At 59.6% G+C, this 13956-nt stretch overlaps 1 protein-coding gene across 9 annotated transcripts in view; it reads right to left on the bottom strand.

Moving 5' to 3' along the window:
* Positions 1–3978: 3978 nt before the first annotated feature.
* Positions 3979–13956, bottom strand: part of DCLK2 (doublecortin like kinase 2) — a 149607-nt gene continuing 139629 nt past the window's right edge. For 4 of the 9 annotated variants that reach the window (XM_072724806.1, XM_072724807.1, XM_072724808.1 and 1 more), the window contains 4 exons: positions 11424–11520; positions 10711–10791; positions 9411–9527; positions 3979–4638 (listed from right to left, as the gene is read on the bottom strand). In XM_072724806.1, the coding sequence (XP_072580907.1) occupies positions 4501–4638; positions 9411–9527; positions 10711–10791; positions 11424–11520 (433 nt within the window). In that variant the 3' untranslated portion in view covers positions 3979–4500. Of the gene's footprint in view, positions 4639–6658; positions 6772–8658; positions 9528–10710; positions 10792–11423; positions 11521–13956 lie in introns of those variants that run through there. The other 5 variants (XM_026016637.2, XM_026016638.2, XM_026016639.2 and 2 more) reach the window with 2 other exon arrangements.

Raw genomic sequence — 13956 nt, 5'->3', positions numbered from 1 at the left:
CTGTGTCTCTGCCTCTAGATCTCTCTATGTCTCTCATGAATAAATAAAATCTTTAAAAAAAAAAAAAAAAACTACTTTAAGAACTCAAGCTCGACACATCACTCCCAGCCCTCCGTGCTATGAACCAAAACTGCAGACTGCCCAAACCAAGGGACGTCACGTTTTTCAAAGGAAGCCGAGTGGGGCTTGGCCTTCAGGCAAGCTGTCCTGGACGCAGCCGGCTCTCCAGCAAGGGAAGGCGATGCGCGAATGTTCTTACGAATTCTGAGACCTCGGCGGTCATAAGCCAAAAACATGAAGTGAATTATTTTTCTGTCTCAAGTCCAGGAATATTTTTCCTTGCCAAAACCAAAGTTTGGGGGGGCAGTGCTGTGCGGGCTGTTATTTCCTCATACCTGGCAGGAAGCAGCTGGCTGCTTTGCAGCCCTGAACTTGGACAATTTGAAAGACATTCCCCAGGCCCGACTCCATCCTCCCCACCCAGGTGCAACCCCGCAGGCGGCGCCCAGCGTGCGGAGCGGTGGGCCCGGCGGTTCAGGGAGGTGCCCCCCCCCCCGTGGGAACCCCTGGAGACGAGGCTGCGCACGCGGGCCTCCCGCTGGATGCGCTGCTCGAGGGGAGCCCCCGGCCCCGCCCGCGCCCCTGACCACCTGGGGGACCCTTCCCGGGCCAGGCTCAGCACCCCCAGCTCGGGCACGTCTGGAGGGGCTCCGCGGCCTTCGGAGGCTTCCCGGGGGCGGAACGTGGACCTTCGCGTCCCGCTCAGGGAGGTGGGATGGCTCCGACACCGAAGCGCTCCGCCAGCTCCGCGCTGGGCTGAGCCTCCCGGGGCGGGGCCGCCACGCGTCCCGCCAGGAGCTCGGCCTCGGCTCCGCTCACGTCCCACGTCTGCGCCTCCTACGGACTAACCGCGGCCCCGGCCCCGGCCCCCAGCGCTGCAGACAGTCTACGCGGTTCCGGGGACCCGCCGGCCCTCCACGCCGACCCCCTCCCCCTGCAAGGGCCAAGGGGCGCGGCAGGGCAGGGGAGGTCAGCGAACCAGCCTGCCGGTGACTGGGAATCATCGGCCCGGCCCACTGGGAGCCGAGACAGGCGGTCTTCCCACGTCGCCGTCCCCTCACGTGCAAAAAAGAATAAAACAGGAGGAACGAGACGGAGATGCGCCAGCTGCGCTGCCCAGCGGGGCTGCAGGGGCCGGGGGGGCTGCAGGAGCTGCGGGGGCCGCAGGAACCACAGGGGGCGGGGGCCGCAGGGGGCGGAGCCGCAGGGGGTGCAGGGGCCGCAGGGACCGGACGGGCTTCAGGAGCTGCAGGGGGCGCAGGGGGCTCAGGGGGCGCAGGGACCGGACGGGCTGCAGGGGGCGCAGGGGGCTCAGGGGGCGCAGGAGCTGCAGGGGGCGCAGGGAGCACAGGAGCTGCAGGGGCCGCAGGGGGTGCAGGGGGCACAGGAGCCACAGGGGGCACAGGGGCCGCAGGGGGCGGAGCCGCAGGGGGTGCAGGGGGCGCAGGGGGCACAGGGGCCGGACGGGCTTCAGGAGCTGCAGGGGGCGCAGGGGGCTCAGGGGGCTCAGGGGCCGCAGGAGCTGCAGGGGGCGCAGGGAGCACAGGAGCTGCAGGGGCCGCAGGGGGCACAGGAGCCGCAGGGGGTGCAGGGGCCGCAGGGGGCGGAGCCACAGGGGGTGCAGGGGGCGCAGGGGGCACAGGGGTCGGACGGGCTTCAGGAGCTGCAGGGGGCGCAGGGGGCTCAGGGGGCACAGGGGCCGCAGGAGCTGCAGGGGGCGCAGGGAGCACAGGAGCTGCAGGGGCCGCAGGGGGCACAGGAGCCGCAGGGGGTGCAGGGGGCACAGGAGCCACAGGGGGCACAGGGGCCGCAGGGGGCGGAGCCGCAGGGGGCGGAGCCGCAGGGGGTGCAGGGGGCACAGGGACCAGACGGGCTTCAGGAGCTGCAGGGGGCGCAGGGGGTGCAGGGGCCGCAGGAGCCGCAGGGGGTGCTGGGGGCACAGGAGCCGCAGGGGCCGCAGGGGGCGCAGGAGCTGCAGGGGGCGCAAGGGGTGCAGGGGGCGCAGGAGCTGCAGAGGGCACAGGAGCCGCAGGGGGCACAGGAGCCGCAGAGGGCACAGGAGCCGCAGGGGGTGCAGGGGGCGCAGGAGCTGCAGGGGCCGCAAGGACCGGAAGGGCTGCAGGACCCGCAGGGGGCACAGGGGGCGCAGGAGCCAGAGGGGCTCAGGAGCCGCAGGGGCCACAGGGACACAAGGGCCGCAGGGCACTCAAGGCGCACCTCCTCCAAACCGCGATGCGGACAAAAGTCAACACACATTAGATTTCAAGATTAAAAAAAAAAAAAAACAAACCAGGACCTCTCAAAGATTCTGCTTACATTGGCTGCATGTTGAAATGGTCGTGGAGAGACACGGGGTTGGATCAAATCTGCTACCAAGTCCGCGGCGCACGTCCCTCGGCCGGTCGCCGGGCCCGCAGGCGCCCCGATGGCTGCAGCCCGTGGCCGCTCCCCTCCCGCGGCCTGAGACCCAGACGCCCTCCCGGAGTCCGGCGATGACCGGCGGTCAAGGACATGCCATCCTCCCCGCGGGGGCGGAGGAGCCCAGCAGGACATGCCTGCACTTGATTTTGACCCTGAGAACAGAAGAGCTGCACAGAGGTTTCCCAAACCCCCGTGGGGCCGGATCCTCACTCGGATGACCCCTCACATGCAGGCCGCGATTTGCCCCCCGGGGCACAGGGAGCCTCCAAAGAGCACTGCTTTGGGGACAGAAGGACCTCAAACTGCCACGTGCCCGTGTCCTGCCACCCCTGTGCCTTGTGTTAGGCCGGCCCACCGCTTGGTTTGCTCCTGGAGCACCAGCACCTCGGGGGGCGCAGAGCACGCGGGTCGGGTGGGGGGGTGTGCAGAGGATGCCCCTCAGTCCCCGCAGCGCTGCTCCGCACTTCCTTAGGTTGCAAGCAAATGCCTCTGACCCCGACCCCGGGAGGGGAGCGCAGGCCACAGACCTGCTGCACTCGCCTTCCAGGTTCCCGCCTTCCTTTCCCTCCATCTCCGTGGGCAGCCGTGGACCGGCTTGCTCTGTGACCCCGCGGGGAGGACAGAGGCAGGAGGGCCGAGCCCGCCCCCCCAAGCCTGCACCTGCGGCAGCTGTGGCCCCGGAAGCCCACCTGCAGTTTGCAGCCCGCCTCAGGGACGAGTCGGGGGCCAGCAGCAGCCCAGGGGGTGGGGCCGCCCAGGTGGGTCTCCTTCCCTGCGCAACGTGAACTGAGATCCAGAGCTGAAGGGGACGGTCCGGAGCCTGGGGTTGGGCAGCGGGCGGAGGCTGGGCCGGAGCAGCACCAGGAGGCCGCAGAGTCGGGGAGCTGCCCTGACCCCCACTTCCTGCAAAGCCTGAGCTCCCCCTCCCCGCCGCGGGCTCCGACAGTCCCCATCTAGTCCCGAGTCCCTGTCGCGCGTCTCTGCACCTGTTTCCAAATATACTTTAACCAAGATGCATCTTCCCGTGCCCTTCGCAGGCATCCTGCTCCCTGCCCCGCTCGCCCACAGCTTCCTGGGGGCGTCTTTCGATCCCACATCCTCTGCACCCCTGCACAGCAACGCCACACAATCCTCCGCCCACCCCCATCACTTCTTTCTCAAGAAGGGTTTATTGCAGGTCGGGTACACGTGTAAGGGGCAAGAGTCTAACAACGGGAAGGAACTACAGGGCCCACCGGCTTAGAAGATGAGCCAGTAAAACAAAACTACGGGTTATATACAATCCTTAAAAAGGGAGGGTGGTGGGGCAAAAAAAAAAAAAAAAAAAAAGGAAAAAAAAGGAAAAACTGCCAGCAGCCTTCCGGAAGGTTAGTAACAGAGATTGCGGAGCACCCTCCCGCCCCAGTCCTGACTGCGCTCGGCGGCTCCGGAGGCCGAGCAGGTGGCGCCGCGGGCAGGTGGCACCACGGGCAGGTGGCGCCGCGGGCAGGTGCGCCGGGTCGTCCCGCTCGGCCGGGCCGGGGCTGGGGCTGGGGCCGGGGGTGCGCGCGCCAGGCCTTCCACGGAAAAGCCCAAAGGACAACCTCCTCCGCGCTGCCGACTACACGTGGGGAGGGTGGGGCGGAGCAGAGCGACAGTCCCCTGGGGTCTGCGTACAAATAAATATCCAGTGTCGTCTCAGGCAAGGGGCGCCCCTGGCCCCCGCGCCCGCCTCCATCACGGCCGGTCCCCGAGGCCCCCGAGGCCCCCGAGAAGGGACCCCGCGGAGGGCAGATGCCGTCCGTCCTTCGTAAGAAACAAGCAGCACTCCGAGTCCGCGGGAACGCAGGGGCGTCTTGACTCGTCCACAGTGTCTCTGTGAGACCCGGCGAGTCCCGGGCGCAGGGCGCAGGGCGCAGGGCGCAGGGCGCAGGGCGCAGCTTCTCCGGCGGCGCCGAGCACCGTCCGCGGGCGCAGGACGCGCGGCTCCGGGAGCAGCTCCACGCCCCGCGGGGCCGGGCAGGCCGGGCCGGGCCGGGCTCAGTCGCGGTGGCGGCGCCAGGTGCCCGTCCGCTGGGCGCCCGCCGGGGCGCGGGGGGGCGCGGGGGGCTGCGGCGCGGGGCGGGGGGCGCCGGGCTTGCCGCCGAAGATCTGGCCCTCCTTATCTAGAGCCGTGTTCTGCGGAGAGAGCGCGGCGTGAGGCGGCCGCCCCGGCTCCAGGCCGCTCCACGCCGCTCCACGCCGCTCCACGCGGGACTCGGAACAGAGGAGGAGAAATAACTCGCGGCCCTGCCCCAGGGCCCCCTCCCCGGCACCCCCCCCGGGCCCCCCGCACCCCTTCCTGGCACCTCCTGCCCCGCACTGCCCTCTCTCTGGCTGCTTTTGGGGATCCTGTATCCACCCCCAGGGCACCCCTCCCCCAGCACCCCCCCACCTGCCCCGGGCCTTCCCATCCCCTCTGCCCCTCCCCCAGCACCGCCTCCTGTTCCCCCCTCCCCCAGCACCCCCATACCCCCAGCACCCCCATCCCCCCCCCCCCTTCTGCGCAGCTGCAGTTCCCAGCGCGTCTCCCGCGCCCAGTCCAGAGCCCAGGGCAATCCTGGGCACCGAGCACCCCCAGTGCCAGGGGGCCTCCGGCTGCTCTCAGGCAGGTTCTTCCTCAACAGGTTGAAAAGCTACTCTCCGTCCTATAAATACGCAGCCCCCGCGGCTGCCCCGTCTGCGGTGCCCCTGACCCGCTCTTAGATCCCCCATGATCTCGCCTGACCTGCTCTTCCTCTCTTTCTGGGCACTTCTATCTTGTGACACCCCCAAATTTGTGTGTGTTTTTTTTTTTTTAAAGTAAGCTCCATGCCCGACATGGGGCTTGAACTCACAACCCTCAGATCGAGTTGCACCAGCCACCGGCCGAGCCAGCCAGGTGCCCCAATCCTAAGTTTTTAATGTGCTCAACTCCTCAGGGAGCACAGGAAGGGCCACCAACAGGAAGAAACCGCCTCGCTGTTCTGACCTGAGCCTGGGAGGGGAGGCTTAGTCTCCGTTTTCCCTCCTCTGACTCGGTTCCAACCTTTCTGGCCCCTCCACTGAAACCCAACCAGCTGTCCCCTCACTGGGTTTCCGAAGGTGTTTCCAGGTCTCCGGCCCCTTTAGCTATCGGGCACCGGGCCCGGAGGCCTTCTGCAGCCTCACTACCCTGGGGCTCTCCTGCTGTTCTCCGAGGTCTGGGGAGGACACGGGCACACCAGGCCTCCGGGGACGGGCCTGCGTCCTGAGGCTGCCTGCAGGGCACCGGGGCTCAGCTGCGAAGCCACAGCTGCTTTTGTTGCGTGTTGTACATATGCATATACCACTGAATCCCTCCTGGATAGAGGAAAACACCAATTCTCCAGTTATTTCTCCTTTTCTCTTCCCGTCAAGAGACCACGGATGTGTGCAGCAGAACAAAGCATTGCAGAGCAGTTAGTACGTACCATTGCCTTGGACCTAGTCAGAGGGAAGCAATGCAGGCGGCGGGAGAGGCAGGAGAGGGAGGAGAGAAGCAGGGACAGAAACTGGACTTACTTCAAACAGAAGCAACACGGTTGAAACAGTTTTGTGTATCTTAAATTAAGCCCGAGTCACCCCAGAACGCCCCCCGAGAGCAACAGAACCCTGGGCGGGGAGAGCGCCCGGCAGCGAGTGCCTCCCTCGTCCAGGTGGCTCCCGGCGCGCCCAAGGCGGGCAGGGCCGGGACAGACCAGGAGCCCACCCTGCAACAGCCACTGTCCTGGAAGCACCCCGAGGACAGTCAAAGGAAGCGCAAGCGCCGTGCAAAAGCACGGGCCTGTCTTCACCCAGAGCCGCCTCCGGCGGGGCGCTCTCAGCCCCTCCACACCCGTCTCACTGCTAACTGCATGTCTGGAAGTGGTAGTTGGGAAAAAGAGAACAGAAGCCTTCAGGGAAGGACTCGTCCTACGCTCGCAGAGAGAGGCTTTTGCACCACGTGACAACAGCGCTGAGCAGAGCACCTGGGGGCCTCCTGCCCTGCACGCGTCCGCGGCCCTGGGCCGACTGCGAGCCTGCCCCGGGCCCGGCCTGCAGCTGCAAAGCGGGCCAGTAGGGACAGGAGCCCCGCAAGGAGAAGCAGCTAAGCGCGGGGCGCTGGTGTCGGGAGCCTGAGACAAGCACGCGGATTTAAGGGGGGCTGCGAGTGAGGGGCTGCTCTGATGAAGCACAGCGTGTCCAATACCAGGATTCTGCTTCGGGATCCCCCAGAGTCTCAACTGGGTACAGAGGGAAACTCTGAAGTGCCTCTCAAACTGCCAGATCAAACTGTCGGATAAAATGCAGACAACAGCATCAACTTTACTTTCTTTCGCTGTTATTTAAGTTTTCCTATCCTATAATTTTCCCATGGGAACTGGGGGGTGGGGTGCGAAGGTGCAGCGAACCCCGGGAGGGACCGTCCAAGGTGCGGTTCTGTCTGGAGGTCACACCACAGTGTCCCCCTGAGGATTTGGCCCCACCACACTGCTACGACTCCTTCCACGGCTACGTGCATCTGCAGGAAACCAGGTCAGCTTCACATACTCTTCATACCGGGGAGAGTCCTTTGTGGTCATTTTTAATATAAAAAAACATTTAAAGCTGTTCCCAAGGGCAGGACACACAGACACACAGTAGTGGTGGGAGCATGAGGATGACAGCACGGAAGCATCGCAAGCTGCCCCCACACAACCAATGCCCCGGGCCAGGTCCCCGTGGGGTGAGGGTCAGCATGATGTCCCCACGGGGGGCCGTCTTGCCACTGCTTGGGGAACAAGCCCAAAATTCACAGGCCAGCTTGCTGGCCACTGAGAACTGGGACCTCCAGAGACCAGCGTTACTGACTTCCCCTGGAGGTACTGACTGTGGTGACGCCACTCAGCGGCCGCTCAGAGCCAACGACCTGCAGCTGTGTCGGGACAGGAGGTGAGCCGGGCCCTGCCCACATGCTCGGGAGGGCGACTGCACAGACACGTGAACTCGCAGCTGCACGATCGCCCCTGGGATTACGAGGACAATAAGGGGGTGCTCGTTCACACCACGACCCAGTTAGAGCTCGCCGGTCTGAATCTGACTACTGGCCTCCTCCTTCATCGGCAAATGGGAAAAATATCGTTTGTAAGCCCTGAGACACAGGTCCCGTCCGCGGGGCTCTACCCTCCTCCTCGGGGACAGAGCCGATCCCGGGCCACGAGGAAGGGCCGATCACCCCAGAGCGTGGTGGGCACAGGCCTTGAGCCATGACTCCTGGGTGGGCAGAGCGCAAAGGGGACCCAGGCAAGGGTGGTGAGACTCTCCTACGCCTGGGTGCGGTCCCGCAAAGGTCCTGCCTCTAGGCCATGACGCTGAACAGAGTCATGAAATTTTGACCCTAAAGAACACTCTTTAAGGTTCTTCATGCGTCAAGCGCGCCAATGTCTAACGTTTCGGTTTTTTCTGAATTTCACAGAGGCTGCCTCACGGTGGACGTGGCTGGTCTGTAACCTGCCATCCGCCCAGCAGTGCTCGCCCTCATCGGTGACCACCTGCGAACCTTCTCGAGCTCTTGAGTCCATCAAGATGGCTCTTTTCAAAGCGCTTACACTGTCCCTCTGAGGACTCGGCAGAACGCTGCTGAGGTGCTGGGGCAGCCACAACTCAGAGGCCTTCCCACTTTGGCACAGAGCACGCCAACGTCCTGCCACTGTCAAAGACCTGCAAGCTCAGGCTGTCTGGGGCGGGGGGGGGGGGCGGGGGGCGCCCGCCTCCGGGGGGCCAGGCCTCGGGGCCTGCCAGGGAACCGGCAGCCTCCCCAGGGGGAAGAACGACGGACCAGCGGCCGGGCGGAGGTGGGGGGTCACAGCTCACCAGCGCGCTCCGTGTTCCCAGCTTCGGGGGCAGGGAGGGGTCCCCCAGCTTCTGGCTGGACCCGGAAGCCTCTTAAGCAAATGCCCCAGACTACGCGGGCCAGAGCCTGAGCCACTGCTTCCCTGGGAGCGGCAGGAAACAAGCTGACCTTTCCGGGGGGGGAGGCGACGGCCCGGGAGTGCCGGCGGGCTCCCAGGCCCTGAGGGTCCCCAGACCCAAGGTGGTCGGGGTGGCCAGGCTGCAACAACTCGGGCACCTGGCTCCTTAGCCTGATTCTGAAGCCACCCGGGACACCGAGGCCCGCGAGCCCTGTGGGCAGGACGGAGGTCGCGGCCGTGCTGGTGGCTCTGTCTCCGGTGCAGGACGGGAGCAGCTCTGCGCCCGACCTCGGGGAGCTAACGGACTGGCCGGTTTATGCTTTTTGACTTTACTTTCCCTCTGGCTAAATCTACCTTAATGTCACCTCCCTTGCTTTCGAGGAACATGTTGAAGGAAGGAAGGTCTGAAAAAATACGGGGATCACTGTTACTGGCTTCTCATAAAATCTTTCTAACCCTGGGAAAACTAATATTTCTTTTTTTACGTTGTTCTGTACTTTTAAAAGCCCCAAAACACGGACTTTTAAAAGGAATTTGTTTAACGTTAGCTGTTTCTTATCCCAGGTCCCAGAGAATAATTCCTCCCTCAGAGTCTGTCCGCGAAGGCTCCGGGGCAGGGAGTCACCCCCTCGGCTGTAAATCCCCCGGGCTCGGGAGCCCCCCTCGGGCGGACAGACGAGAGCAGCAGCGGCAGCAGCTCGGGGCGGGCGCCGGGCCGGGAGAAGAGGCCCCGTGGCCCTCGGCGCTGGCCTGGCTCTCCCCGCACAACCCCTCCCCCAAGGACTCGAGGCCTGGGAGTCAGCCGGAGGGGGGCACCCCGCGTGCCAAGCCAATCTTGAAGCGAAAAGAAGAACATGGAAGGTGCCAGCTTCCATGCAAGGGAAGCCCTCGGCTAATCACGTCTACACAGTCAACGTCGGCTGAGCAGTCAGGCCGGACGCTGCAGCTTTCCAACAGCAGAACACAGTGCCCGCCACTTACCATGATGACCGAGACCCCGGTGGTGGTGCTGTTCTGTTTGGGGAGCGCGTTATTAAAGTGCTGTTTGAGTTTACCTGTCACTTCCGCTTGCATATTATTCTCCTGGGAGGCATCGTCCTACAGAAAAGAAAAGAATCAAATACAATGATTTCTGATCATCATGCCTAAATTGTGTTTTCTGTAACAGTCACCCCCACCCGACCATCTCTTCCTAAAAGGATCCCTCTTTACCACAGGATTAGGGCAACGGTTACCTTTTAAAAGTAATTACTGTTGTGTAGCAGCCTCAGAAGGACCTCAGGCCCTTTGCCCTGCTCCTTGAGCCTTGCTGGACTTGGCACCCATCTCCAGGACCACAAAGGAGGACACTCTTTAGACTGCTGAGACTCTTCCCCCCAAGGCACAAATCCCACAAATTTAGTAGAGATCCCTCCCATAGAAACATCAAAATTAACGACATTTATTATTTTAATCAAGAATTCAGTTAGTCGTTGGTCTTTATTGCCCATAGAGAAAGAGGCATCTCAGCTACTCGGTCTAAGACCCAAATCACTTGGCAGGATCCAGAGAGCCTGAACCCCGACGGCAGGATGTGTGGGATGGCAGAGATGGTGGAAGGACTCAGGGAGCCACCCCCCGCAACAAACCAGCGGAAGCCCTTGGCTAAGTACATTAACCTCACTCTCATGGAACCTCTGAGAATAAGGGGAATGCAAACTCTCCGACCAGCACCATTTAATGGATCACATTTACCCTAAACCCAGAGGCACCACCAAGCCCAAAAGAACTCAGGTCAACATCACGCGGCCTCCACCCGGCTCCAGAAGGGACTGTCTCATCCTCTGTACCCATGGCAGGAGGTCTCCTGTGACTCTCCTATGACCATGTGCCATAAAGACACAGGGATCAGGGTCTGAAATATGCTTATCTCTGGGCAAATCCTGAAAACTCTCAAAGCTCAGAAGCATAGAAGGCAAAAGGTAAAATAGCTCCTGACAGGGTATCCGGACCAACTCTTCCATTTTGCAGATGAGGAAGGTGAGGGCCATAAAGGGTCGGTGACTTGCCCAGGTCACTCGCAGAGCAGGATCAAATACTCCGAGATCCTCATGCCACCTGCTTTCTCGCCCAGAGCTATCTGCTCACTACTTGCTCAGGAGAAATAGCATTTGCTCACTTTCCATTTCATCTGCTATGGAAAGTAGATGCAAAGCTCTGCGTGCACAAAAGCCACGGTGAGGAAGCAGGCTGATGGTTACGTTGCTTACGGATGTTCCTCTCTGAGAACGTGGGTACTTACTGACACCCAGGGGTGGCTCAGGATTTCTCCCGCAGTACACCGAGCTTCGACGTTTACCTGAAGCATCTGACTGATTAATTCCTGGAAAGAAAGAAAGAGAGACGACTATACAGGAGACGAAGCGGGGAATTCCAGCGTAAACACAGACATTTGAGTTTGCACCAAGTACTTCAAAGAACCAGCCAACACAGCTGCTCGGCCCTTTCAACATCAAAGCTATTATCACCTACACCCCTGCTGCCTACTAGGCGGTTCCACGGACACGGCTGCTGCGTGGTGGCAGCAGCACAACAGAAGAGAAAGTCTCTCCTGGGCCTGCATTAAACCAAGATGTTCTCTCCGAGGACTTCTGGTTATTATCATCATTCCGCAGCGTAAAACCCGCAGTATTGTGCCTCTTGGCAAGTCAGTATGTCTCATTCCCACATTCTGAGGAGTGTCCAAATACATATTTCTTAAAAAAATGAAAGAACGAATGTTTAGGGCTCAGAAGAATGGAGGAGGGTGGCGGAGGCAGACTGGGAAGACAGCCAGTCCGGCCTTCAGATTTTGCTTCAGAGTTTCAGAGTCTATACCGTGGAACGAACTTAAAGAAGAAACCCACATTACAGTCCGGGGAGCTGGAGCTCACTACCAAGAGCCGCGACAGCCCCACACGACCGAGGGGGGCCCCTCGAGAGAAAGCAGCCCGCAGGAAAACCCCAGATGGGTACCTTTGCTGAGTCTGTGATGTTATCCCAGTAGGGGGCTGGAAACTCCAGCTTCCCAGCCAAGATCTGGTCGAAGAGATCTTCCTGGAGATTGTTCTCACTAAGTCAGTGACAAAGAAATGGAAGGAAAAGCAAGTCACTGGGCAGGTTCTCAACAAAATACTCACGGGAAGAACGGAGTGCGGAGTCCAGTCTCTTCGGCCTGGGCGTTTCCTATCTGAATTGCACTTGTTATGACACTTTCTTTCCTTCTAGACCATGAGCTAAAGAACATTTCCATAGGCCTGGGTGTCGGGCAGAGAGAGGACACAAGACTCAAGTCCGTGTAGTGGGTACAGTTTCAGCTGGGGAAGACGAAATGATTTTGGAGATGGGCGGTGGTGACGGTTTCACGATACTGCGAATGTGCTTAATGCCACTAAACCTGCACATTTCAAAATGGCTAAAATGGGGATCCCTGGGTGGCGCAGCGGTTTGGCGCTTGTCTTTGGCCCAGGGCGCGATCCTGGAGACCCGGGATCGAATCCCACATCAGGCTCCCGGTGCATGGAGCCTGCTTCTCCCTCTGCCTATGTCTCTGCCTCTCTCTCTCTCTCTCTGTGACTATCATAAATAAATAAAAATTAAAAAAAAAATGGCTAAAATGGCAAATTTTATGTATATATTTTGCCAAATAAAAAAAGGACTCAAGAAAAAAGTGGAATTCACAAATAATGTCAATTCTCATTTCAGGAAAAAAACCACCTCAGCATCTGCCGTCACTTAATCTCTCATGGCAATCAGAGTGGAAAGGCAGCAAATCTGAGTCCGAGCTCCTTGCTCTTGTTCTTTCTCCTTTTCCAATACAACAGCCAAGATCACCGAAACAGCCAAGATACGAAAAAGTTATAAGGAGTCCAGAACCTGAATACAATATTCACGACATGATTAGCTCCCCATTGGAACCTGACTTTTGTTTAAAAAAAGAGCCCATCCAAGACCGGCATCTGGAACTGCACACGTTGAGGTGGGCCAATCTCGCGGCTCCCTCCAGGTGGGCATCCGTCCTCAGGCTATGCCTAACTGTGCTACCCTCAGACGTGCTCTTGCACACACGCCTGATGCCTAATGAATAAATGAGGACTTGCCTTTTGGCGGAAGGAGCATGGAAATGCACAAACACTGCTGGGAAAAATTCAGGAAGCTGGAGGTTCCCCAACGTCCCAGAAAACAGCCACAGCCCCAGAGCTACCCCACAGACACACGCCTGCTGGGCGCATCAGTGGCCCGAATGAAAAACAAAGTCATTAGCTTTTTAGGCCATTATAAAGCCTTCCTGGAAAACTCAGGATGGGCTGTTCAGTCAAGATCAAAATCCTGCCGTCTCAGCTGGCAAGTGTGCCGCATCTCTCTTGGGGCTTCCCAACAGGGTGCCTATTGCTCAGCATGCTCACCCGGGGCCCCACCCGGCCTCTGGACAAAGCCCAGCCCTGCTAACCGCCCTCTCAGGGTAAGCAACTGTGGTGACTGTAGAAATCAGTCATGTAGGGCAGTGCCTACAGACTAATTCCGGGGCTGTAAGCTGACGTGACAACTCCACTCCTGTTCAGTGAAAATGAGTATAGGCGAACCTCATTTTATCTCTGCTTCACTTTATTGCACTTTTCAGATATTGTGGGGGGTTTTTTGGTTGTTTTTTGTTTTTTTTGTTTTTTGTTTGTTTGTTTGTTTGTTTTTACAAAGTGAGGGTTTGTGGCAACCCTGCATTGGGCAAGTCTATCCGTACCACTTTCCAACAGCATTTGCTCACTTTCTGTCTCTGTGTCAAATCTGGTGATTCACCAAATGCTTCAAACCGTTTCATCATTATTCTATTAGTTACGGTGATCTGTGATCATGGACTACAACTTGCTAAAGCTCAAATGATGGCTAGCAGTTTTTAGCAATAAAGTATTTTATTTTTTTAACTTTTTATTTATTTATCCATGAGAGACACAGAGGGAGGCAGAGACACACGCAGAGGGAGAAGCAGGCTCCATGCGGGGAGCCCAGTGTGGGACTCGAACCTGGGACCCTGGAATCACGACCTGAGCTGAAGGCAGATTCTGCTCAACTGCTGAGCCACCCAGGCGCCCCTATTATTATTATTTTTAAGGAGACTCCATACCCAGCATGGGGCTTGAACTACCAACCCAAGATCAAGAGCTGCAATCTCTACCTCCTGAGCTAGCCAGGCACCCCTATTTTTTTTAACAAAACATTTTTAAATTAAAGTACGTACATTGTTTTTTTTAGACATAATACTACTGCACACTTAACACACCACAGTACAGTGTAAACAAACTTTCTATGCACTGGGAAACCAGAAAATTCAGTGGACTGGCTTTACTGTGGCATCCGCTTTAAGGCAGGGGTCTGGGACGGCACTCCCGCACCTCCGAGGCATGCCTGCAGAGCCTGGGAGCTCTGTGGATCGCCGTGACATGTCACCAAGCCCCACTGAATCAACATCTGCCAGTTCATGAAGTCTGGGCTGAGAGACACAGTGAGCAGCAAA

Source organism: Vulpes vulpes, chromosome 10 (genome assembly GCF_048418805.1).
Source record: "Vulpes vulpes isolate BD-2025 chromosome 10, VulVul3, whole genome shotgun sequence".
Classification (NCBI taxonomy): domain Eukaryota; kingdom Metazoa; phylum Chordata; class Mammalia; order Carnivora; family Canidae; genus Vulpes; species Vulpes vulpes.
Note: the sequence above shows the minus strand (reverse complement) of the source record. Positions and strands in the feature narration are given on the sequence as shown.